This window comes from Eumetopias jubatus, unplaced genomic scaffold (assembly GCF_037043125.1).
Source record: "Eumetopias jubatus isolate StellerSeaLion01/CBP00866 unplaced genomic scaffold, mEumJub1_p1.0 scaffold_12, whole genome shotgun sequence".
Lineage (NCBI taxonomy): Eukaryota > Metazoa > Chordata > Mammalia > Carnivora > Otariidae > Eumetopias > Eumetopias jubatus.
Genome location: NW_028274818.1, coordinates 2,677,622 through 2,703,587, shown reverse-complemented (window position 1 = coordinate 2,703,587; position 25,966 = coordinate 2,677,622). Strand labels below are relative to the sequence as shown.

At 53.7% G+C, this 25,966-nt stretch overlaps 1 protein-coding gene across 2 annotated transcripts; it reads left to right on the top strand.

Moving 5' to 3' along the window:
* Positions 1–12,606: 12,606 nt before the first annotated feature.
* Positions 12,607–24,302, top strand: LOC148162715 (SLAM family member 9-like). 2 transcript variants are annotated; one of them, XM_088017108.1, is made up of 6 exons: positions 12,607–12,740; positions 18,653–19,045; positions 20,057–20,353; positions 21,882–22,022; positions 22,218–22,309; positions 22,577–24,302. In XM_088017108.1, the coding sequence occupies exons 1-6, from the start codon at positions 12,668–12,670 to the stop codon at positions 22,667–22,669; spliced, it is 1,089 nt and encodes a 362-aa protein (XP_087873234.1). In that variant the 5' UTR covers positions 12,607–12,667; the 3' UTR covers positions 22,670–24,302. The 2 variants fall into 2 exon arrangements, with proteins under 2 accessions (XP_087873234.1, XP_087873235.1); XM_088017109.1 differs by lacking the exon at positions 12,607–12,740 and adding an exon at positions 17,776–17,849.
* The last annotated feature ends 1,664 nt before the right edge of the window (positions 24,303–25,966 follow it).

Below are 25,966 nucleotides of genomic sequence, written 5' to 3'. Positions count from 1 at the left end.
AAGGCTCGTCTAAACATCATCATACAAATAATATTGCAGGTGGATATTTTCATTTCTCATAGGATTACGTAGGAATGCTAAGTATATGTTTTATTTTTATTTTTTATTTATTTATTTCTTTGTTTGTTTATTTTAGGCAGCCTCAGAAGAGTATTTTTTCCCAGTATGTAAATGACACAGAGCTGTATCTAAAAATTACTCTGATAGGGGCGGAGCAAGATGGCGGAGGAGTAGGAGACCTGGATTTCGTCTGGTCTCAGGAATTCAGCTGAATAGGGATCAAACCATTCTGAACACCTACGAACTCAACAGGAGATCGAAGAAAAGAATAGCAACAACTCTCAGAACAGAAAAGCGACCACTTTCTGGAAGGTAGGACGTGCAGAGAAGTGAATCCGAGGCGATATTCGGGAGGATAGACGGCGGGGGGGGGGGGAGGGGGGCCTCCGTCGGCCGCTTCTGGCAAGTGCTAGAGCCGCGGAGCACAAAATGGGACCTTTTAGAAGTTGGCTCCGCTGAGGGACGTCGCTGCAGTGGCTAAGCGGGGGTGGAAACCTCGCGGGACAGTGTGGTCTCAGGACCCTCGGGGTCACAGAAAGACCGGGGGTGCCTGAGTGCGGCAGAGCTCCCAGGGATCGGAGCGGGGAAGCCGGCTGCAGAGACGGAGCCGAGGCGCGGGCTCTCAGCTCGGGGTGGCCATAAACTGTCATCTGCGACACAGTCGGGCCACGGCTCCCCCAGCAGGGACCCAACAAGCGGCAGAGCCGGGGAGACTCCCCTTCCTCCCCCGAGAGGAGCGGCCCAGGAGCACACAGCAGGGATCTGCTGGGTTTGGAGACTCCACACGGGGTCAGGTGCCAGAGATAGAAACGCTCGGTCACAGGCCGGGTGAGCACGGAGTGCGGCCGGAGACCCGGAAGATGGGAGTGACTGCTTTTCTCTGGGGGCGCACTGAGGAGCGGGGCCCCGAGTTCTCAGCTCCTCTGGGACAGAGATTGGGAGGCCGCCATTTTCACTCTCGTCCTCCAACACTGTACGGAAAGCTTGCAGGGAACAAAAGCTCCCGAGAGCAAACCAGAGCAGCTTCCTTAGCCCGGACCGGCAAGGGCGGGGCAATTCTGCCTCCGGCAAAGACATTTGGGAACCACGGCAACAGGCCCCTCCCCCAGAAGATCAGCAGGAACAGCCAACAAGCCAAGACCAAGTTTACCGATCAAGGAGAACGGGAGAACTCCAGCGCTAGGGGAATACTGCACAGAGAATTCATGGCTTTTTTACCATGATTCATTAGTCTTTCAAAGTTAATTTTTTTAATTGTTTTTTTTTTTACTTTTTCCTTTTCCCTTTTTCAACCAACATCTTATCAATCCCTTTTTTTAAAAAAACATTTTTTTGGGCGCCTGGGTGGCTCAGTTGGTTGGGCGACTGCCTTTGGCTCAGGTCATGATCCTGGAGTCCCGGGATCGAGTCCCGCGTCGGGCTCCCTGCTCGGCGGGGAGTCTGCTTCTCCCTCTGACCCTCTCCCCTCTCATGCTCTCTCTCTCTATCTCATTCTCTCTCTCAAATAAATAAATAAAATCTTTAAAAAACCATTTTTATTTTTCATTTTTAGAGTCATATTCTATCCCTTCATAGTAGTTACCCTTATTTTTGGCAGATATATATATAAGTTGTTCTCTCTTTAAAATTTTGAGACACAGTTTCTTCTAACATATACCCTAATATACCCTAAATCTCTAATGGATGGCTTTGTTCTAGTTTCCTGCCTGATTACATTCTCTCCCCCGACCTTTTTTTTTCTTTCTTTCTTTCCTTTTTTTAACCCTCTTCTTTCTTTTATTCAAACATCTTCTTATCAATTCCTTTTTAAAAATTTTTTATAATTTTCATCTTTACAGTCATATTCCATCCCTTCATCATATCAACCCTTATTTTGTACATATATAAGTATTTCATTCTTTAAAATTTTAGGAGGCACTTATTCTAACAGACTAAAATACACCCAAAATCTAGTGTGTGGCACTGATCTATGCACCAGCCTGATCATATTTGATCATATTCTGGTTTTTTTTGTTTTGTTCCCTTTTTGTTTGTTTTTATCTTTTTCTTTTTTTTTCTCTTTCTTTTTTCTTTCTTTCCCTTTCTTTTCCCCTGGTTTCAGGTCTTTTCTGATTTGATTAGAGTATATTTTCTGGGGACGTTGTTAACCTGTTAGCATTTTGTTCTCTCATTCATCTATTCTCCTCTGGACAAAATGACAAGAAGAAAAGAATCACCTCAACAAAAAGAACAAGAGGTAGTACCATCTGGCAGGGACCTACTCAATACGGACATTAGTACGATGTCGGACCTAGAGTTCAGAATCATGACTTTAAAGATACTAGCTGGGCTTGAAAAAAGCATGGAAGTTATTAGAGAAACCTTTCTGGAGAAATAAAAGAACTAAAATCTAACCAAGTCGAAATCAAAAAGGCTATTAATGAGGTGCAATCAAAACTGGGGGCACTAACTGCTAGGATAAATGAGGCAGAAGAGAGAATCAGTGATATAGAAGACCAAATGATGGAAAATAAAGAAGCTGAGAAAAAGAGAGAGAAACAACTACAGGATCATGAGGGCAGAATTCGAGAGGGAAGCGATACGATAAGACGAAACAACATTAGAATAATTGGGATCCCGGAAGAAGAAGAGAGAGAGAGGGGGGCAGAAGGTATATTGGAGCAAATATTAGCAGGGAACTTCCCTAATGTGAGGAAGGAAACAGGCATCAAAATCCAGGAGGCACAGAGAACCCCTCTCAAAATCAATAAAAATAGGTCAACACCCCGACATCTAATAGTAAAACTTACGAGTCTCAGAGACAAAGAGAAAATCCTGAAAGCAACTCGGGAGAAGAGATATGTAACCTACAATGGTAGAAATATTAGACTGGCAACAGACCTATCCACAGAGATCTGGCAGGCCAGAAAGGACTGGCATGATATCTTCAGAGCACTAAACGAGAAAAATATGCAGCCAAGAATACTATGTCCAGCTAGGCTGTCATTGAAAATAGAAGGAGAGATAAAAAGCTTCCAGGACAAACAAAAACTAAAGGAATTCACAAACACGAAACCAGCCCTCCAAGAAATAATGAAAGGGGTCCTCTAAGCAAAGAGAGAGCCTAAAAGCAGCATAGATCGGAAAGGAACACAGACAATATACAGTTACAGTCACCCCACAGGCAATACAATGGCACTAAATTCATATCTTTCAATAGTTACCCTGAATGTAAATGGGCTAAATGCCCCAATCAAAAGACACAGACTATCAGATTGGATTAAAAAACAAGACCCATCGATATGCTGTCTGCAAGAGACTCATTTTAGACCCAAAGACACTCCCACATTGAAAGTGAAGGGATGGAAAACCATTTACCGTGCTAATGGACACCAAAAGAAAGCTGGGGTGGCAATCCTTATATCAGACAAATTAGATTTTAAAACAAAGACTGTAATAAGAGATGAAGAAGGACACTATATCCTATGTAAAGGCTCTATCCAACAAGAAGATCTAACAATTGTAAATATCTATGCCCCTAATATGGGAGCAGCCAATGATATAAGGCAATTAATAACAAAAGCAAAGAAACACCTTGACAACAATACAATAATAGTGGGGGACTTTAACACCCCCCTGACTGAAATGGACAGATCATCTAAGCAAAAGATCAACAAGGAAATAAAGACTTTAAATGACACACTGGACCAAATGGACTTCACAGACATATTCAGAACATTCCATCCCAAAGCAACGGAATACACATTCTTCTCTAGTGCCCATGGAACATTCTCCAGAATTGATCACATCCTAGGTCACAAATCAGGTCTCAACCGGTACCAAAAGATTGGGATTATTCCCTGCATATTTTCAGACCACAATGCTTTGAAACTAGAACTCATTCACAAGAGGAAAGTCGGAAAGAACTCAAATACATGGAGGCTAAAGAGCATCCTACTAAAGAATGAATGGGTCAACCAGGAAATTAAAGAAGAATTTAAAAAATTCAGAGAAACCAATGAAAATGAAAACACAACTGTTCAAAATCTTTGGGATGCAGCAAAGGCAGTTCTGAGAGGAAAGTATATAGCAATACAAGCCTTTCTCAAGAAACAAGAAAGGTCTCAAATACACAACCTAACCCTACACCTAAAGGAGCTAGAGAAAAAACAGCAAATAAAGCCTAAACCCAGCAGGAGAAGAGAAATAATAAAGATCAGAGCAAAAATCAATGAAATAGAAACCAAAAGAACAGTAGAACAGATCAACAAAACTAGGAGCTGGTTCTTTGAAAGAATTAACAAGATTGATAAACCCCTGGCCAGATTTATCAAAAAGAAAAGAGAAATGACCCAAATCAACAAAATCATGAATGAAAGAGGAGAGATCACAACCAACACCAAAGAAATACAAATAATTATAAGAACATATTATGAGCGACTCTATGCCAGCAAATTAGATAACCTGGAAGAAATAGATGCTTTCCTAGAGAGTATCAACTACCAAAATTGAACTAGGAAGAAATAGAAAACCTGAACAGACCTATAACCACTAAGGAAATTGAAGCAGTCATCAAAAATCTCCCAAGAAACAAAAGCCCAGGGCCAGATGGCTTCCCAGGGGAATTCTATCAGACATTTAAAGAAGAATTAATACCTATTCTCCTGAAACTGTTCCAAAAATAGAAATGGAAGGAAGACTTCCAAACTCATTTTATGAGGCCAGCATTACCTTGATGCCCAAACCAGACAAACACCCAATCAAAAAGGAGAATTACAGACCAATATCCTTGATGACCATGGATGCAAAAATTCTCACCAAAATACTAGCCAATAGGATCCAACAGTACATTAAAAGGATTCTTCACCACGACCAAGTGGGATTTATCCCTGGGCTGCAAGGCTGGTTCAACATCCGCAAATCAATCAACGTGATACAATACATTAACAAAAGAAAGAACAAGAATCATATGATCCTCTCAATAGATGCAGAAAAAGCATTTGACAAAGTACAGCATCCTTTCTTGATCAAAACTCTTCAGAGTATAGGGATAGAGGGTACTTACCTCAATATCATAAAAGCCATCTATGAAAAACCTACAGCGAATATCATTCTCAATGGGGAAAAGCTGAGAGCTTTTCCCCTAAGGTCGGGAACGCGGCAGGGATGTCCACTCTCACCACTGCTATTCGACATAGTATTAGAAGTCCTAGCCACAGCAATCAGACAACAAAAAGAAATCCAAGGCATCCAAATCGGCAAAGAGGAAGTCAAACTCTCACTCTTTGCAGATGATATCATACTGTATGTGGAAAACCCAAAAGACTCCACCCCAAAACTGCTAGAACTCATACAGGAATTCAGTCAAGTAGCAGGATATAAAATCAATGCACAGAAATCAGTGGCATTCCTATACACCAACAAGACAGAAGAGAGACAAATCAAGGAGTCGATCCCATTTACAATTGCACCCAAAACCGTAAGATACCTAGGAATAAATTTAACCAAAGAGGCAAAGGATCTGTCCTCAGAAAACTATAAAATACTCATGAAAGAAATTGAAGAAGACACAAAGAAATGGAAAAACGTTCCATGCTCATGGATTGGGAGAACCAACATTGTGAAGATGTCAATGCTACTTAGAGCAGTCTACACATTCAATGCAATCCCCATCAAAATACCATCCACTTTTTTCAAAGAAATGGAACAAATCATCCTAAAATTTGTATGGAACCAGAAGAGACCCCGAATAGCCAGAGGAATATTGACAAAGAAAAGCAAAGCTGGCGGCATCACAATCCCGGACTTCCAGCTCTATTACAAAGCTGTCATCATCAAGACAGTACGGTACTGGTACAAAAACATACACATAGATCAATGGAACAGAATCGAGAGCCCAGAAATGGACCCTCAACTCTATGGTCAACTCATCTTTGACAAAGCAGGAAAGAATGTCCAATGGAAAAAAGACAGCCTCTTCAACAAATGGTGTTGGGAAAATTGGACAGCCCCATGGAGAAGAATGAAACTGGACCATTTCCTTACACCACACACAAAAATAGACTCCAAATGGTTGAAAGACCTAGATGTGAGACGGGAGTCCATCAAAATCTTAAAAGAGAACACAGGCAGCAACCTCTTCGACCTCAGCTGCAGCAACTTCTTCCTAGAAACCTCACCAAAGGCAAGGGAAGCAAGGGCAAAAATGAACTACTGGGATTTCATCAAGATAAAAAGCTTTGGCACAGCAAAAGAAACAGTCCACAAAACCAAAAGACAACCGACAGAATGGGAGAAAATATTTGCAAATAACATCTCAGATAAAGGGCTAGTATCCAAAATCTATAAAGAACTTATCAAACTCAACACCCAAAGAACAAATAATCCAATCAAGAAATGGGCAGAAGACATGAACAGACATTTTTTCCAAAGAAGACATCCAAATGGCCAACAGGCACATGAAAAAGTGCTCAACATCGCTCGGCATGAGGGAAATCCAAATCAAAACCTCCATGAGATACCACCTCACACCAGTCAGAATGGCTAAAATTAACAAGTCAGGAAATGACAGGTGTTGGCGGGGATGTGGAGAAAGGGGAACCCTCCTACACTGTTGGTGGGAATGCAAGCTGGTGCAGCCACTCTGGAAAACAGTATGGAGGTTCCTCAAAGAGTTGAAAATAGAGCTACCATATGACCCAGCAATTGCACTACTGGGTATTTACCCCAAAGATACAAATGTAGGGCCCTGAAGGGGTACGTGCACCCCGATGTTTATAGCAGCAATATCCACAATAGCCAAACTGTGGAAAAAGCCAAGATGTCCATCGACAGATGAATGGATAAAGAAGATGTGGTATATATACACAATGGAATATTATGCAGCCATCAAAAGGAATGAGATCTTGCCATTTGCAACGACGTGGATGGAACTGGAGGGTGTTATGCTGAGTGAAATAAGTCAATCAGAGAAAGACATGTATCATATGACCTCACTGATATGAGGAATTCTTAATCTCAGGAAACAAACTGAGGGTTGCTGGAGTGGTGGGGGGTGGGAGGGATGGCGTGGCTGAGTGATAGACACTGGGGAGGGTATGTGCTATGGTGAGCGCTGTGAATTGAGCAAGACTGTTGAATCACAGATCTGTACCTCTGAAACAAATAATGCCATATATGTTAAGAAAAAAAAAAGAAGATAGCAGCAGGGGAAGAATGAAGGGGGGGAAATCGGAGGGGGAGACGAATCATGAGAGATGATGGACTCTGAAAAACAAACTGAAGGTTCTAGAGGGGAGGGGGGTGGGGGAGGGATTAGCCTGGTGATGGTATTAAAGAGGGCACGTTCTGTGTGGAGCAGTGGGTGTTATGCACAAACAATGAATCATGGAACACTACATCGAAAAAATATATATATATAGATGTAAAAATCCTTAACAAAATATTAACAAATAGAATTCAGCAATATATAAAAAGAATTACACACCATGACCAAGTGGGATTTATTCTAGGAGGCAAACCTGGTTCAATATTTGAAAACAATCACTATAGCCCATCATATTGACAAGTAGTGGTGTTGGCACCCAGGGGTCTCCACTGAGCGGTGCCTGGGATGAAGGTGGGGCCCAGCAAATCTGGGGAAGTGAAAAACGTGGACTCTATACACATGGCTTTTGTTCAAACAAATAAAGTGCTGCGCTCCACACACATTAGGTGACCAAAAATAAATGAATAAATAAATAAAAATAAAAATTACTCTGATAATGATTGATAGGAAGCGTTGCTGACAGGATTCCTTATGGTAGGAAATCCAATTGAGAAACTCTTGCATTGGGCAAAATGGCTTTTTTGATTTTTTAAATTTCAATTCAATTAATTAACGTATACTGTATTATCAGTTTCAGAGGTAGAGTTAGTGATTCATCAGTTACATCTAATACCCAGTATTCATCACATCCCGTGGAGGGCACTTCCTCAGGATTTAGTGACTCGCCCAAGGTCACACAGCTCATCCTGACCCCTGCGCCTGCCCCCAGGTTCGGACCTGACAGCACGTGGCCTGAGTTCTCACAGACAGGGGCTCCCTCCTCTTCTCCCAAAGTCTCGCTTCCGGCAAACCAGGACCCCTGCAGCCCTGGGGGGTGGTGCTGAGCGCAGCCCCCCATGGCCACGTTGTCGGGCTCTGGCTCAGCCCCTCCCCCGAGGGTGCAGGGGGAGCAGTGCTGTGTCCGCGAGTGCTGACTGGGGGGGCTTTGGCACCACGTTTATGCTCTCCTCCCAGTGCACCTGCAGGGCTAGCCTATCCTGTGTGCAGATGAGGCCATGATGGACCCGCCCACAAGTGCTCAGCTTCACCGTGGAAGCTGGAGGAGCATCTCCGTCTGTCTGTCCCCAGAGCCCGGCCGCCAGCACACTGGGTTCCCGGAGACAGACCCACTGTGTGCCCTCAGCATGGCCAGGCTGCTGGGAGGGAGACGGGGGAGCCGCCCAACCTGAGCCCTGCAGACTGGTCAAGGGGGAGGGCCGGCGAGGAGCAAGGAGCCCCCGTCTGCTTATTAAAGTGGAGACTTCAGATTCAAGGTGGGAAAGAAGTAGTCTCACTGCTCTTGGGAGCCCTGCGGATGCGGCCACACTGCAGTCGGACTCGCCACCCCCAGCGAGCTTTCCTGCTGCTTCCGGAGAGCCTCCTTTCCTGGCTGATGAGGCGGTGGGCTGGTGCTGGGGGCCAGGCTGTGTGGAAACCGCGTCCTGCCCGAGGACACATCAGGCTCCCCTCAGACAGGGGTGAGCGGAGGTGGCCCTGGCCGCCAGGCGCTGGTCTCACGACTCCTTCCCAGCTCCACGGCCCGGGGCTCAGGGGGTCCTGTGAACTGAGCCACAGGTGGCCGCATCTGCCCCATGGGGACCAGCAATGGGCCAGGGACCTTCGGGGACCCACAGCTCACAACGCCCACCTCCAGCTCACTCCAGGGCCGAGTCTTTGAAGGGAGCACAGATGCTGCTCAGGTTCAAGTGCTTGTTTCATTCTCTTCTTGTGTCTAAAGGCAAATACCTGAACCTGAGTCGCAAAATGTGTCTGCGTGCTGTGTTTCTACTAGACAGCAAGATGGCTGGCACGGATGTGTATTTGGGCCCAAAGCCTGATGGGCTGTGCCTGGTCCTGAAGACGTGGGGCACCGCCCAGGATGGGATAGGCTGTGCCCTTACCTGGTGACAGCGTACCTGACTGCCCAGGGCCACTGGGGAACCCGTAGAGAGCAGTTCTCCCTGACTTCCCCAGAAGCTGGGTGGGGCCCTCAGGTGGAGTGTCTGTCCCAGGGCAGGTGCTGGGCAGGTCCGGTTGCCTGGGAAGCCACCGAGGGCTCAGGGACAGCAGCAGATGGTCACTGGGGCCGCCTGAGGGACACCTGTGCTCAGTAAACACTGCTGAACGGACACCACTGATGGTTGCCACACCCAGTTTAGCAGAAAGCTGCTGGTCTTACCCAGCACGTATGTGAGTCCACACTGTCCTCACGGGCAGGGTTGGGACGGGGGAGACAACAACACCCCCTCCTCAGCTGATCACCCTGCACCTGCAACAGCATGAAAGCGGGGCCGCCTGCCTCCCCTGAGCACAGGACCCCAGGCTCCAATCAGAAGGGGGAGGGCAGGAGCCAGTCTGGGACAGGGCAGGCTGCTGGGGCCCTGTCAGCTGTCTCTGGAGGGGTCAGCAGACAGGTGACGGGGACAACGGGAGGGAAGGGTCTTACCCCAGGGAGCAGACACAGGTGGGCAGGCTGGGGCTGTGGGGCGTCCACTCTCAGGTCTCTGAGGGTCGGGGCTGGACTGCTCTGAATGGGGAGCTATTTCCCAGTTAACTCTCCTGCTGGGGCTCCCCTCCCCTCTGTGTCCCTATGGAGGGGCTCAAAGCTCCCTGGCACATTCTTGGGGGCTACAAATGGGGATCCATAGAACCCACCCTCTTCCCTGTGGGGTGTAGTGGGGGTCTGAGCCCCTGGGGTGGGCAGAAGCTGGTGCAGGTGTGGTGGTCAGTCGTTCCTGCCCCACAGAAGATGCTGAGAACTATCCAGCCCAGACCCCCCAGGGAGACCTGAGATAAAGGAAGCCCAGCAGGAGGGACAGACTGGTCAGTTGGGTGGGGTCCCCAGGAAGCTGGGCTGGCGGGAAACCTGCAGGGGCACTGGACCCGGTCAGGGCAGGAAGCTTCTCTGCACCCGTGGGCTTCCCCAGGTTCTGAGGAGATGGCGTTGGAATGATTGATGGGGAGGTTAAGAGCAAGGGGAAGGTCCCCGTGATGCCAGACCCTCAACCGCCCAGGAGGACAGCATTTATGCCCCCAGGGAAGGAGGGTGGTTTCCACCAGCCTCTCCCGGCTCACAGTCACTGAGGGTCCCTGACCCCTGCTGGGAGACCAGCCTGGGCTTCTCAGGTCAGCACTTTGCAGGAGGTGCAGGGGGGCAGCTGTGGTCAGCAGTGGACCTCAGAGGCTGCAGAGATGCCCCCACAGGCCCGGTGGCCTCTGCCTGGGGGTGTGAGACAGGAGAGAGGCTGCCCTGGGTCAGGCCTGGCCTCCCTCCCCTCAGTGTGGCTTCTCAAGGTCTGCCAGGGACTTGGGTCTAGAAAGACCAGTGGCCTCGGAGGCCTGAGACCTGGGCCTGGCTCCGCCCCATCCAGGTGTCCAGACCGTGGGCTCCAGATCCCCTAAATGTCCCTGACTTTGCTCATCTGTAACATGGATGGTGACCCTGAGCTTGTGAACCGCAGAGACCTAGACTCACGGAGGACTGGTGACCTTAGCTCTTGTGCTGCCCAGGACGGCGGGAGGGGACCGAGGTTAGTATCTGCAGGTGTAGAAAGTCCCAGGGGCTGCCCCAGAATGGCACGTGGGCTGGCTGACCGTCCGGGGTCCCCGGCCTGCAGCTGCTGGGGGCTCCCTCCTGGGCCCTGCGCCCCACCCCAAGCTGTGGTTTCCACAAGCAAACGGTTCTCACCCTGGGAGGGCTCGCCCAGGGCTGTGGGGACAGGGACAGGGGCATAGCTGACTTGGTCCCCATCACCCTGGAGGGACCGGGGCATGAGCTGCCCAGATCAGAACTCCGTCTGAGGAGTTTCTCCCCAAGAGGCTCAGGGACGGCCCGTGGAAGGGATCCCCCATCACTGGGTGGGAGCAGGGGAACAAGGCAGTGCCGAGTGCTCTCTGGTCTGAGGGGCGCAGAGCAGTTCGGGGGGAGCCCAGACGGGGTGCGGTGACCGGATGGAGGCCGCACAGTGGGACGGGACGGCGGCGGCGATGCTGGATTTCTCAGAGCTCCTGGTGAGGGGTCCAGACCCCGACTCTTGCTCTGCTGGGTGACCTCTGGCAGGTGGTCCAAACCCTCAGGACTCGGGTCTCACATCCGTAAAGTGGGTTGAACAGCCAACAGGCTGACCACCTTGAGTGCGGGGCCGCGGGCCAGTCCTGGGATCCAGCCTTAGGATCTGAGGGTCTGAGCAGCTGAGGGGGAGCCCAGGGGGCGGGGAAAGGGGCACCGGCTGCGGTTAGTGATGGAGCTGCTCCCCTGGGGTCCACGGGAGGCCACGGTTCTCAGAGGTTGTGGGGACCCATCTGGGAAGAAGAGGCCGGCCTGACCGTCCGTAGGTGCCGTGAGTCTGAGGCTGCCGAGCCTGTGGCCAGAGCCGCTGTCCCTCTCCACCCCTGCCTGTGTGTGAGCGTGTGCAGGTCCCTCTCCACCCCTGCCTGTGTGTGAGCGTGTGCAGGTCCCTCTCCACCCCTGCCTGTGTGTGAGCGTGTGCAGGTCCCTCTCCACCCCTGCCTGTGTGTGAGCGTGTGCAGGTCCCTCTCCACCCCTGCCTGTGTGTGAGCAGGGGCCCAGGGCTGGCGGGGCCTCACAGGAAAGGGGGCCTGTGGTGCTGCTCCTGGGCGGGGGGGGGCTTGTCCTGTGTGTGGGGGCAGGGCCGGCCCTTGGCTGCAGACAGAGCCCTGGGGACCTGCAGTAGGGACATGCCCACGTGTGCATTAGGGTGTGGGGTGCACACTTCCCAGGAGGGCTTTGTTCTCGGGCTCCCAGTTCTCACTTACACACCTGACACTGAAGTGCCTAGAACATCGGAAAGGAAATGTGACTCGTGAAACGGTGTAAAGACAGAGGATAGGCCCAAAGCAGGAGAGACCCCGCGTCCTTGGCTCTAAGATGTGACCTTGTGCCTGGCCATCGGCTGGTCCTGGTGAGCAGGGGTCCTGGGCTGAGTGGGAACCCAGGGACACAGGTTGGGGGCCCTAGAGGTGCAGGCTGGGGAGGGGAGACCACCAAGCTGGTTGTGAGCACAGGGACGGGGCCTCTCCAGCACCAGACCTCCTGGGGGGGGCGGGGAGTGGGGGCTGTTCCTACGTTTATTCTGCAATTATCTCCTGAGCCCCACTGCAGGTGCTGAGATAACATGAGAGATGGAATGGCTTACTCTACACTGGACAGTGAGGTCCCCGAACTAACAGCCCCTCCCTTGGGGTGGGGAGGAGCTAAGGGCTCTTCTCAGTGAAGCTTTTCCTCTTCGTTTGCCTCTGTGTACTGGATGTTTCTCCTGCAGCCATTAGGCCCAGGCCGAGCCAACAGGGAGACAGCCGGCCATGGGCACCTGCTCAGGAGATCCTCACCTGTGCAGGGCCTCCTGGCTCCTGGGATTCACCAGCCTCCTCCTCAGTGAGTGGCCCGGGCTCCCTGGGAGGGGGGCCGCTGGGTGGGCAGGGAGGCAGGAGCTCGTGGGCTGCCTGAGGGCTTTGCTGAAGAACCAGAGAACTCAGCTCCGTGATGATTGAGCACACGCAGTGCATTCGGTTTAGAGCCCCAGGGTGAACGGAAGGAACACAGGGAGCTTTTGGCTGAGGCCAGGCTGGGAACCCTGAGGCCTGGCTGCCCGGCTGCATGAAGGGAACCCCTCCCAAGGGGGTGAGGCCAGGAAAGCCCGGAGTCTCCTGGGGAGAGGGATGGAGGAGACATAGGAGGGGCTGCGTGGGACCCAGTGTTGGGGATGGGCACCCCCACCTGCCATGCCCAGGGGCTCGGGCAGCCTCTGCAGCTGCTGTGTGCAGGAGGGCCGACCCAGAGCCCCCATCTGAGCTGAGGAAGCCACTCTAGTCCGGCTCCTTGGGCAAGATGAGGGCCTGAATGCAGTGACATTCTGTTTGCAAAGGAAAGAAAGGAGCCTCCAGAATACTAGGGTCTGTGCCCACCTGCGTTGTAAGGGTGAGCCCGAAACAGGAGAATGACGGTGGGGTTCTGGGTGGGGGTGACCTGGGCGGGACAGGCGGCAAACAGAGGGGCCCCAAAGAGGGAACTGAGAGAAAGCTTGTCCTATCGGAAGACCGAAATTCCAGTTATTCTTTCATCTGAGGCCATCTGCTTATGTGTAACAATTAAATAAGAACAAAAGAGAAAACACTAAGATCTCCAGAACTGTGAATTCTGAGGAGAGTATGGAAAGCTTTTATTGTCTGTAAGGTTGGTTTGAGTAAAACACCCCTCCCTGAGCTGCAGGGATTCAAGGACATTTCTGGAATCACAGGACATTTGTAAACAGGGTCTTTCCTCATTAGAAAATGAGATTTGCATGGCGTTGAGATCCGTTTAACAGGGTAACTTCCTGTCTGCATGTGTGCTTTCTCTACTTTTCAATTTTACTGAACTGGAAACATATGGGAAATTACATAGTTTCTTCCATAAACATCTAGGTTGGAAGACTGAGAAAGAAAGCAACCAAGGAAGGAAGGGAGATACGGAAGGAAAGAAGGAAAAGAGAGAAATGGAGAAAATGTTATGTTGGTGGTTCAATCTTGAATTTCATCTTATTTAAATAATCTGTGACTCTCTTGCTCACTGCCGCCCTGCCCCTGACCCGCTGTCCCTCTTTGGGGGCAGCACCTTCTGCAGATCTGAGAGCTCTCGGGTCTTCCTCCCGTCCTGAGTGGGCGTCCAGCTTCCTCAAGCTCATGCTCTCGTCCAGCTTCTGGGCAGTTCCTCCCCAGCAGCCTGAGGGCTGAGCCTCCTCTCTCCCGGTTCCCCCCTTTCCAGCAGGTGCTGGTTAACCCTCAGCTACCCCACGTCCCTGCCCTGCCAAAGCCCGCCGAGTACTGCAGTCCCCTCTCCCAGGACAAATGCTGGGGGGTGAGACCCAGAACTGCTCAGACCCCAATGACCAGACAGCAGTGCTGGGAGGGAGGAGCCCTGCGCAGGGGGAGGGCAGGGGGAGGGCAGGGGAGGGCTGCAGGGCAGCTCCCTGCAGGGGAGGCACTGGGCTGGGGGAGAGGGAAGCGGGCTCCAGGTCCGGCTCTGCCCAGTGTGACCCGGGACAAGTTCCCCCCCAAGGGAGCCCGTCCGCTGTGAAAGGTCCCCTCGAAGGCCCTCCAGCTGTGACATCCTGGGACTGGGGGTCTCCCCCAGACGGGACTGTGCGGCCGCTTCCCCGAGGCCTCTGCTCCGTGTCTTCCTCCCGTCCCGTCCTTGTCCTGCGTCCTGACAGGGACTGACAGCTGGGGGCCTGCTTGGGGCCCCTTCAGAACCCAGAGCCCAGGCCTTTCTGTGCTCACGGCCTCAGGCCTCCAAGGAGGGAGGGGATGCTGTCTTCGAGGCCCCCCTTTGATGCAATCCTCTGGCCTCTGCCGTCTCTGTCTCTGCCCCTGAGCGGGGTCTGCAGAGCACCTGCTGCAGGACCCCGGCTCCTGCCCCGGTGGGTGGACCCCGGTCGGCACGGGCCGCTCAGGACAGCGAGGTGCAGCGGGAGCCGCCGAGAAGCGGGGCACGCACCGTGTGGCCGGAGCCGCGCAGGTGCCGCCCGTGGTCACCAGAAACGCCTGCTTCTGTCTCCCTGTCCCCCTGGGGCAGACCCCCCTGACCCACGCGGGGGACACTGAGAGGGACAGGGTGGGCTCAGAATTCCTGGGGAGCAGCCCGCGGGCAGGTGCCGCCCTGGGGACAGAACCGCTGTCCCTCGGGGAGCCCCAGGCACAGCCCCCCTGTTGGAACAAGGCTGCTTCTCTGACTCGGGGTTAGCGTCCTGTGTGCACCAGACTCTGCATATTTCCACAGGAGCTGAGCCCTGGCTGCCCGGACTGGGGTGGGGACCGGGGTGTGACAGGACACTGTTGTTCTGTGCATGAATTCATGAGGAAGCCCAGTCACAGGAAGGGTCAAAGTCCAGCCCTTTATGGGCCACCAGGAACCCCAATCGATTTGCCCACATGTCCTGTGTGTGCACGGGTTTATCGTGTTTGGCCGCACAGAGAGAGGACGCACATCCTTGATGGTGCTGACTTTTGGGAGGAGGCGCCGCTCAAACTTCTGCTTGAATCAACCCCAGGATCCGTAGGATCGCTTTGAATGAGCACAGAATACTTTCCAATCATGAGATGACCCACTGAGCAGAGGCGACGTGCCCACACCAAGTCCAGGGCACAGTAGACATTGTTCTCAGCCACGCGTGGGAGAACACGTAGCTGGTCCTCCCTCCGTCTCCACTACTCTGCCCGGCAGCTCGGGGGTCTCAGCCACCTGGTGAGGGGGGACGGGACAGGGCCACGGAAACCAGCTGCTGTGGACACAGCCAGGAGTTTCTTCTCGGTCAGGAAGGCCCCGGCCGGACTTTGACTCCCCGTGGACACCAATGGGGTCGCACCATGGGCGTCTATGTCCCTGGGCCCATCCGTGACCCCAGGAGGAGCCCCTGAGAGGGGCAGCTGGGGAGAGACAGGGGCTCCATCCTGGGTCCTGGGAAGGCCGGGCTGATCCCAGGTGTGCTTGGTCGAGAATAACCGTCGTGGTCGTAAGAGCAGCTCACTGGGATGGGAAGGCCTCCGTCTCCTGAAACCCTAGCCCTCATTCTCGGAGGGCAGCACGGCTATTGTGTCCCTGTCCCAGAGGGAAGGCCGAAGGCAGCGAGGTCATGTGACTGCTCCTGTCCACACGCTCACGGGTCAGAGGACCTGGTCTCACGACTTCCGGACCCTCCCGTCCAGGCTGCCGACCGCCCTGCTGCACCTGACCTCCCGGTCTGACCCCAGCACATTCCCTGTGCGTCAGACTCACACACGAACTCTGAAATAAAAGGCTCCAGAAGGACACAAGAGAGAATTAGGAGCACACTTAGATGTGGGGGGTGATCTTTTGACGCCAGAGGGAAACCAGTACGCCTTAAATGATCCATCTGTTTAACTTCATGAGGACAATAGCAGGGCTAACAGTCCAGAGATAATGGTGAAAGGCAAACTGGAAACTATATTATTTTGTTGGAAAACAGGCTGATCTTATTAATACAGGTCTAGCTCCTATATGCTAATAAGAAAAACAGAATCATGGGCAGAGGACATGAGCGGACAGCTCACAGCGGCCAGAAAAGGAGATTAACAGCCATGGGACATGGTGACCCGGTTCATGTACAGGAGAAATGCTCATTCCAATCCAATGTGATATTATTTTCTCTTATCAGTGTTGCAAAGGGCAGAAAGCTCGGTCAGCGTGGGTCGGTGGGAAACCTAAGCATTATTGGGAGGAGAAGAGCTGGGGTCACTCTCGGGGGGACGATGAGCAAGGTCTGTCAGGGGCTGAGGCGGACCTGCCTTTGGTCTATTAGACCCACCCAGGGGTTATCCCAGTGTTCACACACCCGTGTGTGTTGTCTACACACTCACGGTTGACCTATATACACTCAGGTGTGGTGTGTATGAACCAGCGTGTGATGTATATGCCCGTGTGTGTGACGCAGGAACACCCGAGAGTGACGTGTGTGCCGCCGTGTGTGAGGCAGAATACGCTCCCGCCTGCTGTGTGTCCATCAGCATGAGATAGACGTGCCCTGTGAGTGACACCCATGCCCCGTGTACAACAGGTACGCCCCCATGGGTGAGGCATGTGCACCTGTGTGACTTCTGTGCACCGAGTGTGACGGATGTGCCCCCGCGTGTGACGTGCGGACATCCGTGCGTGCAGAGGCTCCAATCCCAGGCTGCTCAGTGGGACCAGGTTTGCGGGGACAAGAGCACCCTGAGTGCCCGGCACCCGTGGGGGGAACTAGAGCCCACGTGGGGGCGTGGGCAGCTGATCACGAGACTCTTGCCCGCGTGCAGACGCAGGTGCAGCCCTGCCCGAGCCGTGCAGAGAAGAGGGGGGAGCAGAGCAGCGGGTGGCGTGGGGTCGGGCACGGGGAGACACAGGTAGGCACCTGTCAGTGCAGAGACCCCCTCCGGAGGGATACACACGAACCTGGAACAGCACCGGCCTGTGGGAAGGGCAACTGGGCAGTGGGGCTCAGAGGTCGGGGAGAGGATGCATTTCCATCTCCAGCGCCCCTCCTTTACTGGAATGCAGAATCTGCTTAACATTTAACACAATTTAAAAGCCGCTGAGTGTGGCTGAAATACAACCTTCTCATCCTTGGAACGGGGACAACACTCTGCAACCCGCCACCTTCAGTGGGTTGTCCTGGGCTCCTTAGACGCTCAGCATCTGACGGAGCAGCTGAAATGTAGGGAATGGGAATCACGTTCATGGCGAACGTCTGGTCTCGGGTGAGCAAGCGGCAGGTGTCCCCCGCTACCTGTCAGTTCCCCCCCAGGCCCTAATACAGTGAGGACGGTGACAAGGAAACGCTTACTGTGGGTGATTTTCCTGTGTCGTCACATTTAATCCTTGCAGGAGCCCCGTGGACACGCTCAGCTCTCGTCCCCGTGCTTCCCATGCGGGACCTCGAGGCTTAGACAGTTCAGGAAATCGCCCAAGGCCGCTCAGCCAGAAAAGGGCGGATCTGGAACATGAACCCAGGTCTGTCTCACCCCCGAGCCCACGCCTCGGGCACCAGCTGGCCAAGAGCCCAGGCCTGGGTCCCCAGGAGCCCTCAGCCGGTCCACATGGGGTGCGGACCATGCCAGCTGGGCTCCTGCCTCAGTTACCTGGGGCTGTCAAAAGAAGACAGCATTCACCCTCCCACCTTTGTGGAGCTTGTGGGGGGCAGTGTTCGGGCCTCACCCCTCCGTCCCTGTTGGCCAAGGGTTGCCCTCCGACCCTCCACATGGGGGTCTCTCCACTGACTGCCCACAACACGGTGGCGGGCTTTGTCAGAGCGAGCAGGAGACAGGGTGACAGCCAGACCCTGTCACACCCTTGTAGGACCTGCTGTCCCTGAGGGCCATCCATCATGTTGGAGGCACTCGGCTCCTTAGAGCGAGTCCCTGGGGGTGGCCCCCAGTCCAGGGACAGAACTTGCACGGCCTGTGGGCAGGAGGGGTCTCTGCAGCCCCGTGAGAAGCTGCCTCCTGCAGAGATGCACTCGGTGTGGACCGAAAATGTGCTCGTGCTTCGGATCCCAGATCTCCTGACATTCATGCTCTCACTGTTAGGGGTCAGGACACTGCAGGGGAGCAAGTTCACGTGACGCGGTCAAGGGATGCTCCCCGGGGACCAGGAGGGATTCCAGCCTCGCCTCAGGTTCATGGCACTGTCCTGCCTTCCAAGACTCAAGGGGAGCACATGGGATGGATTTCATGAAGAAGATGAAAGATGGGTTCTAGGGTTTTCTCCTTTCTTCCTAATGAAACCACTCACATTTTCTGTGTCCTATGCCCTAGGCGTCTGCAGCTCTGTGACCCAGAGTGCTGGAGCCCATGGTTCTGGAGTTGAGGATTCTGGAATCCCTGTTTCTCTGAAGGGGGCTCAAGGAGGTTCTGTGTGGTTTCATGTGATCAGAAATCCAGAATTACCTCCAGAGGTCGAGCTGGAGAAGATTTCTTGGGGCAATGTATCCAGGGCCAACTACATAGTCATGCTGCACGTGTTTCCTGGGAGAGATGTTCCAGAATGGGTCAACTTCCAGGACAAGTTTGAGAAGAGGGTCCATGTGCTCAACATAACGACCCTGAGGATTGACAACCTGACCCTTGAGGACAGTGGGCGGTACCGGGCTCGAGTCGGCTACAGGCGAGGAAGACAATATGACCAGGATTTCCGCCTGAGGGTCTACAGTACGTTTCTACTTGCAAGGACCCTGTGATCACATGGGGCCCGTCTGGGGATTCCAGACCAGCTCTACTTTGGGGTCAGCTGGTTCACAGCCTCAGTTTCCCTTTGCCATGGAACTTAAGATGCCTGCAGGTTGAGGGTCAGCACGTGGCCATGGTTGGGGGATAGTCGGCACCTAGAAGGATTCAAACTCCCACCTGTGTTTCTCTGTGCCCCGTCCCCCCGTCCTTCTCAGCACCAGCCTGAGCCCACCTCACTCTCAGAATCCACGGGTCCAGCTCTGAACCTCCAGTGATGTAGGTAGGAGAAGGTCACAGAACAACCCTTCCTCAGACGCTCAGTGAGCAGCTCTCTCTCCCTGCACCCCTCCCCCCCGCCCTGCACAGGGAGACATGCTACTCCCAAGATAGTGGCCTTTGCAGCCTCAGGTCCGGGAGATTCCCAAGACTGACTGTCAGTCTGTCCCTTGTCTTCCTGGGTGGACTCAAGTTCAGAGCATGATGTAACCACACTCAGGGAGGCCATTTCTAGGAACCACCACTGTGTCCCCCACCACAGTCTCTCCTGGTTGGAGTCTGGGGCTATTTCTGGGCTCTCAGAACTGTCCAGTGGCTTTCTGCCCTAGGGACTGTGCAGTCCTGGGCACCATCCCAATAGGAGAAGCGGGGCCAGGCTCTGGACCAGGACAAATCATGTTGCAGACTTCTTCTTCTAGGGGACACCCCACACTCTTAGAATTAGTTGGTTATGGGTAGGTGATGCCAGCAGTAACTTCTCAAGGGAGATTTTTAAGACGTGCTCAGTCTAGTGAAATCACATAGAGCTGAACTCAATGGCTCCCGTCCTTATGGTCACCTGCTGTGTATTTCAGTCATTTCTGAGCTATCTGTAAAAGACTTCACCATCCTTAGGGGGAGGAAGCCAGAGCTTCGGGGAGATACCGCAGGAGAAAGCGTGAGCTTGGATGTCCTCCACTCACGTGATGCTCTGCCCTCTTGTCCCTCCCGCCACAGAGCCCGTGCCCCTTCCCCAGATCCGGGGCACCGTTCTGTCCCTCACACCAGCCTGGTGCAACGTCACTGTGGAGTGTGACGCCAACGGAACCAGGGAGGACCTGACCGTGACCTGGGAGAGCGAGGGTCTCTCCAGGGAGCTGGAGCAGAGACCCGCCCCAGGACCAGCCCCCAATCCCTGGACCATGGCTGTGAACCTGCCCCCGAGCCAGCCCAGCACCAGCCTCACCTGTGTGGTCAGCAACCAGGTGGACCAGAAAACTGCCACCCGGGACCTTGGGGACGTCTGTGGCCACGGTGAGTGCATCCTGCCAGAGGGGAGGGCCTCTCCGGGAGCTCAGGCAGCCCTGGCTGAGGGTTCTGTCTTCTGTCCCCCATGTTTATGTCACCCCCGGCCACCCGGTCACTCCATCCAGGACTCTGGCTGTCACATCCAACATACTCCTGCCTTTCTCAGTGTCCCTCCCCTGTTCCTCCCCACCCCTCACCCCTGCTGGTCCAAGCAGCACCCAGCAGGTACCTCTCCCCACCCTCATCCATCATTCCTTGTCTAGGGTGGTTTTCAGAAGGGAGTTGGGGGTGTCAGTGGTCTGTGCCATCTGAGGGGTCTGAGCCAGCGACTCCCTGCAGGATTCAGGGCTCCGGGCTCCTCTGCCCGTTTCTGGTCTCACGGACACACTTCACACCCACCTGCTTGCCTGCATTCCCGGCTGGGTCCTCTGTCCTCAGCTTCCAGCCTCGGCTCAGGCCCCTCCCTCTGCCCTCAGCCCTTCCAAGTCAGGAGTCCTCCACTCCCCCGCTTATTCCCATCCAGGGACCCCTTCCCTACAGCTGGCTCTGTGGGTCTGTGACCCGAGCAGTCCCACAGGGCCACACGCTGGGTGCAGTTCCAGCACAAAGAGAGTTTGCACAGGGGCTCCTCAGCCTGGATGGCTCAGGGCCCTGCAGGAGCTGCTGCTGTCCTGCCCTCATGCCTCGTCTCCTCTAAGGAGCGGTCAGTGACCCCACAATGAGAGCTGATGTTCTGGCCTAGGATTAGTCTCCTCTGCAGCCTGAACCCCTGGAGGGCAGGGGCCATGTCTGCTTCTACTTTGAATGCCTGTCCCACTCTCGGCCTCGGGCGGTTTGCTCACAGTCAGTGTGTCCCTGAATGTATGAATGAATGAATGAATGAATGACCTGGTTCGTCGTGTGCCCCCTCGCCCCTCCACCCCCTCCTCCACCAGCTGCTGGGGGACCTGCTGCCTCAGCATCCCTGATCCCAGAGGAAGCCCATGGCTCAGTGACCCACTGGACCCTCTGGAAAGAGGCTCCTGCCTCCCTCTCATCCTCCTACCCGGCTCCTCCCTGCCTGGTCCCTCTCCCGCCTGCCCCAGGGGGTGCAGGCTGTTCCCAGGGCTGGAGAGTTGACCCGGACATTCCTGTTCATGGCTCTCCTTCTGGGAGGCCGCACCCACCCTGAATATCGGGGAATCTCCTACTCCTCCCTCGAGACAAGGTTTCCCCATCACCTCCTCCAGGAGGCCCTCCCTGAGGACCCGGGTACAAGCTGTAAAGCTCTCGTGCCCTGGCATGGCTCTGGCTGGCTGCCTCTGGCATGTTCCCGGCCCTCCCCCGGCCGAGGAGCTCCTCAAGGGCGGGCACCGTGTTCTGTTCCTCTCAGCACCTCGGCCCCAGGCAGGGGCTCGGGACCTGGCTGATGGAAAGCACCTGCCATGCTCCTCCCTCTGCGGCTTCTGACCAGGTCCCTTCAGACGTCTGCATGTGCTTGGCAATGGGTGTCCTCAGTCCTCTGTGCCTTAACCTTCTTCACTCTGTGTGACAGAAACAGATCCACCAGGACAGACTGGTGCTGCCCTCCTAGGAGGCATCCTGGGGGCTGTCGTGGTCGTGCTGCTGATCCTCGGAGCTGGACTGGTCCTTTGGAAGAGACTTGGGAAGAAGAGGAAGTTGGAGCCTAGGAGAGGCAGGTTGCACTTCTTCTCGTGTCCAGACACCTCTCTCGCCTGCTGGACACCAGGCTCCCTTTCTCCTGCCTTTTGCTGCTCAGGGCATGTCCCTGCCAGAGGCTGGGGAATGGGGCCATGGCCGTGGTGTCGTGGAGTGGGGGAGGGTCCAGGTGGCCAGGCTCAGACTCAAGCTCCACCTGTGTATGACGCAGGTGCAGGATCGCAGAAGGAGCATGGGGACCCAGATGGCGGCATCCACTATGCAGAGCTGAGCCAGCAGGAAGCTGGAGACAACAGGGACAAGGTGAGGCTGGGAGAGAGGGCAGCCTGGGGTCTCCCAAGTCCCTCCATGCCTGGGTGTGCCTGTCAATCCCAGTCATCTGCGCGTTCTGGCCTGGATGCCTCTGTAACCCTTTCCAGACAAGGCAGTGTTAACTAAGGTAATTCTCCTGGAGTGCCATGCAGTGCTGGGCGCCGGGGCAGGTCATGTCAGCAGAACTGGGTCTGTGTGGGTTGCTCTGTGGCCTCTTTGTTCCTCAGCTGTTCCAGGAACCCTCTGTCTGCATTCCAGGGTAAGGGTGCACCTCACCTAGAAGAGGAGAAGCTTCTTACTGCTGTCTACGGTGAGGTCCACAGGCCAGGCCAGGCCTTGAGCATCATTTAACGGGAAGAAGCAGGAGAATCCCGCCCTCCGGGGACACCTGCTTGTGAGCCTGATGCCCACAGCTCAGGTCCTGCCTCCTCCCCCTCTCACTGCTCTGAGCAGGGACTGCGTGGATCCAACCATCAGTTATTTCTATGCTAAATCGTTCTGCACAAGTTCCCCATGAGACCCCACGCCCTGCCTCAACCAGTCTTGGACACCACCCAGCGTCAGTCACGTGCCGAGAGCTGTTCACAGACAATGTGAAGCCGTAACCGTCAGCGCGGGCTGAGTGCGGGCTCGGTGACACGCACTCCCTGACCATCCTGCTCGCTCCTAAGTCACCCGGTCCTCGTGGCCTCTCTGTGACGTGGGGACTGTTGTGCCCACTTTACAGATCAGTAGAAGGAGCCAGAAAGGCTGACTCTCCAGGTCGCACAGCCGGGAGCCCCGGAGCCACGACTCAGCCCAGGGAACGTGCCCCAGGGCCCGTCTCTCCGGCCCTCGGCTGTCCCGTGTCCTGGCAAACCTCCTTCAGCCCCGTCCCGTCGGCCGATGGCCCAGCCTCCTCTTGCTCAGGAAAAAGCAGAAGTTCTAGTTCCTGACTGTTAGCGTTAACTGCCTGCAGGGGTGACACCTGTGTCCCTCTCTCTCCTGTCCCCACGGAGGACGCTGAGCTCCTCGGGGCTCAGTGAGGACTTTCCCTGCACTTCAAGGCCCTCCTCTGGGGACCTGCCCTCTCCTGCATTCCTCTCTCTGGCTCGTCCCCCTGACCCTGCTGCCTCCTTCCCTGCAGCCCTCACCCGGTCTCCATGCTGCCCCTGCTCCGCACCTGAGTCCCCACCTTGACCTCACCTTATGGGGACCCCTAGAGAGCTAGGAGGTGACCCCCATGTGACGCCACTGATGCCCCTTTCCTGCTCCAATGCCCTCTGCCCTCGGGTCCCTGACGGCCACTCTCCTGGACCCCCCGGCCCACCTGCCACCCTCCCAGACTCCCCAGCCGTCCCTCCAGGGCCGCTCTGCGTTCACAGGGCGGCCCTTCCGATGGTCTGGGCAGGACCCTTCCCATCTCCCGTGTCCTTCTCTCTCTGGGGCCCCTGCTCCAGGGGTTCGGTGACCAGCCACACGGCTGATGCCCAGGCCTGCCTCCCCGCCCCACGCCCTCTGCTCAGCCCCACCCCTGCCCTCCAGCCCCACCGGCCACATCCCTGCCCCTGTGCCCTCCTCCACCCTCTCCTCCTGCGGTCACAGACCCCACTTCCCTTTCTGTAATACCGGGACCTGGTGAGAAAGAGCAGGAGCTCCTCTCCCACAGGAAGGAAAGCAGAAGCAACTGTTACCCATGTAATCAGGTGATTAATCAATGTGCACATTTTGTTCATTGGAGACGTGGGAGCAGCTCACTTGAGCTTAGAAATATTCTAAGGTTACCTCTCTATTTGGGACAAGTTTACTCCTTCCTTTATCTACAACCATTCCCCCAGGTGACAAAGTAGCCTGTGGTGTTCCGGAATTAGTAATTCAAGCAAGACAAATTGGGTCTCAATTGTCCCTTCCTCCCCAGCTCCAGTGGAAACAGGTCGATCCCCTGAGACCAGAGGAAAGCAGAGAAACTTCTAAAACCTCAGCGTCTGCACGGGCACACACACACACACACACACACACACACACACACACACACACACACACACACCAGCCTCCAGTCAGGCAGCTCTGTGTGAGGCAGAACTAGGTTGTCCCACAAACATGCAGATCACAATATGAAGGAGGAGTCTAAGTGTCTGAGAACATTGTCAGCATCTGGATAGCTGGCAGAGCAGGGCCGTGTCTCTGAACCTTGCAGTCCATTTCTGAGCTCAGCTCCTTTCCCTCCAGGGCCCCTACAGTTCACCCTTGCTGGTGGGTGGGGAGCAGGGAAAAACCATTGCCCGGGCACTGGGATGCGGTAACTCCAGCAGGTGGTGGGTGATGTTGTCATTAGCCACACTGCACACGGTCGGTGACAGATGTTTGACATGATTCCTATTCCCATCTAGACCAGACAGTGGGGGGTGAGGACTGGAGGTGAGAACATGCGGCCGCGATACCCCCCCACAGAGCCTCACAGGGCTCCCTGACTCCCGCGCCCTGCCCCACCCCCTCCCGCTTCTGTGGAGCCGGACTAGATGCCTCCCCGTGTCTGCAGACCACTCAAGAGCCTCAGCGAGCTCCCCACCACCCGGAGCACAGACTTCTAAGTCTGTGTTCAAGTCCTGACGAGTGTAATGACAGGCTCCTTCCCTCCCTATTGGCCTTACATCCTGCAGTCTTGGCGAACTCACCAGTCCTAGGAATTTTGTGTAGATTCCTTGAGATTTTCTGTGCAGACAAACATATAAACAATGTCTATAATAAACACAGACAATCTCTTTCTCCTTTTCAATCTATATATTAATTATTTCCTTTTCTTGTCTTATTGCGCTGATCAGACTTCCAGGAGAATGAGGAATAGCAGTGCTGAGAACAAACAGACTTGCCTCCTTCCCAATATTAAGGGGAAAGTTAGTTTTTCACCACTAAGTATGATATTAACTGTAGGGATTTTTTTTAATACGCTTTATTAGATTTATCAGTTTCATTATCTCTGCTCTTCTCTTTCCTATAGCCTTTTTCCACTTGCTCTGGGTTTATTTTGCTCTTACTTTTCTAGACTCATGAGGTAAATGCTTAAATTATTAATTTGAGCATTTCTTCTTTTATAATATCTGCCTCTCCTTATATATATATTACCATATAAGCCCTGGGTTTGCTTCTTTTCACACATTTTGATATCTTATATTTTTCATTACCATTCACTTCAAATATTTAAAAATTTCCCTCAAGACTTCCTCTTTAACTCATGGGTTATTAAGGAGCAGATGTTTAATTTCTGCATGTTTGCAAATTTTCCTATTATTTTTCTGTTTATAAATTCTACTCCAGGGGCATCTGGGTGGCTCAGTGGGTTCAACACCGGCCTTCGGCTCAGGTCGTGATCCCAGGGTCCTGGGATCGAGCTTTGGGTCAGGCTCCCTGCTCAGCAGTTCTCTGCTTCCCCCTCCCCAATGCTCATGCTCTCTCTCTCTCTAATAAATACATAAAATCTTTTTAAAAATGCTACTGTAATTCTATTATGGTCAGAGAAATACATTATTTTAAATCTTTGACATTGTCAAGCTTTGTGTTATGACCCAGGACAGGATGTTATCTTGGGGAGGGTCCTATGTGCACTTGAAAGGAATGTGTAGTCTGCTGTTGGGTTTGAATGTTCTCTAAATGTCAACGAGGTGGAGTGGG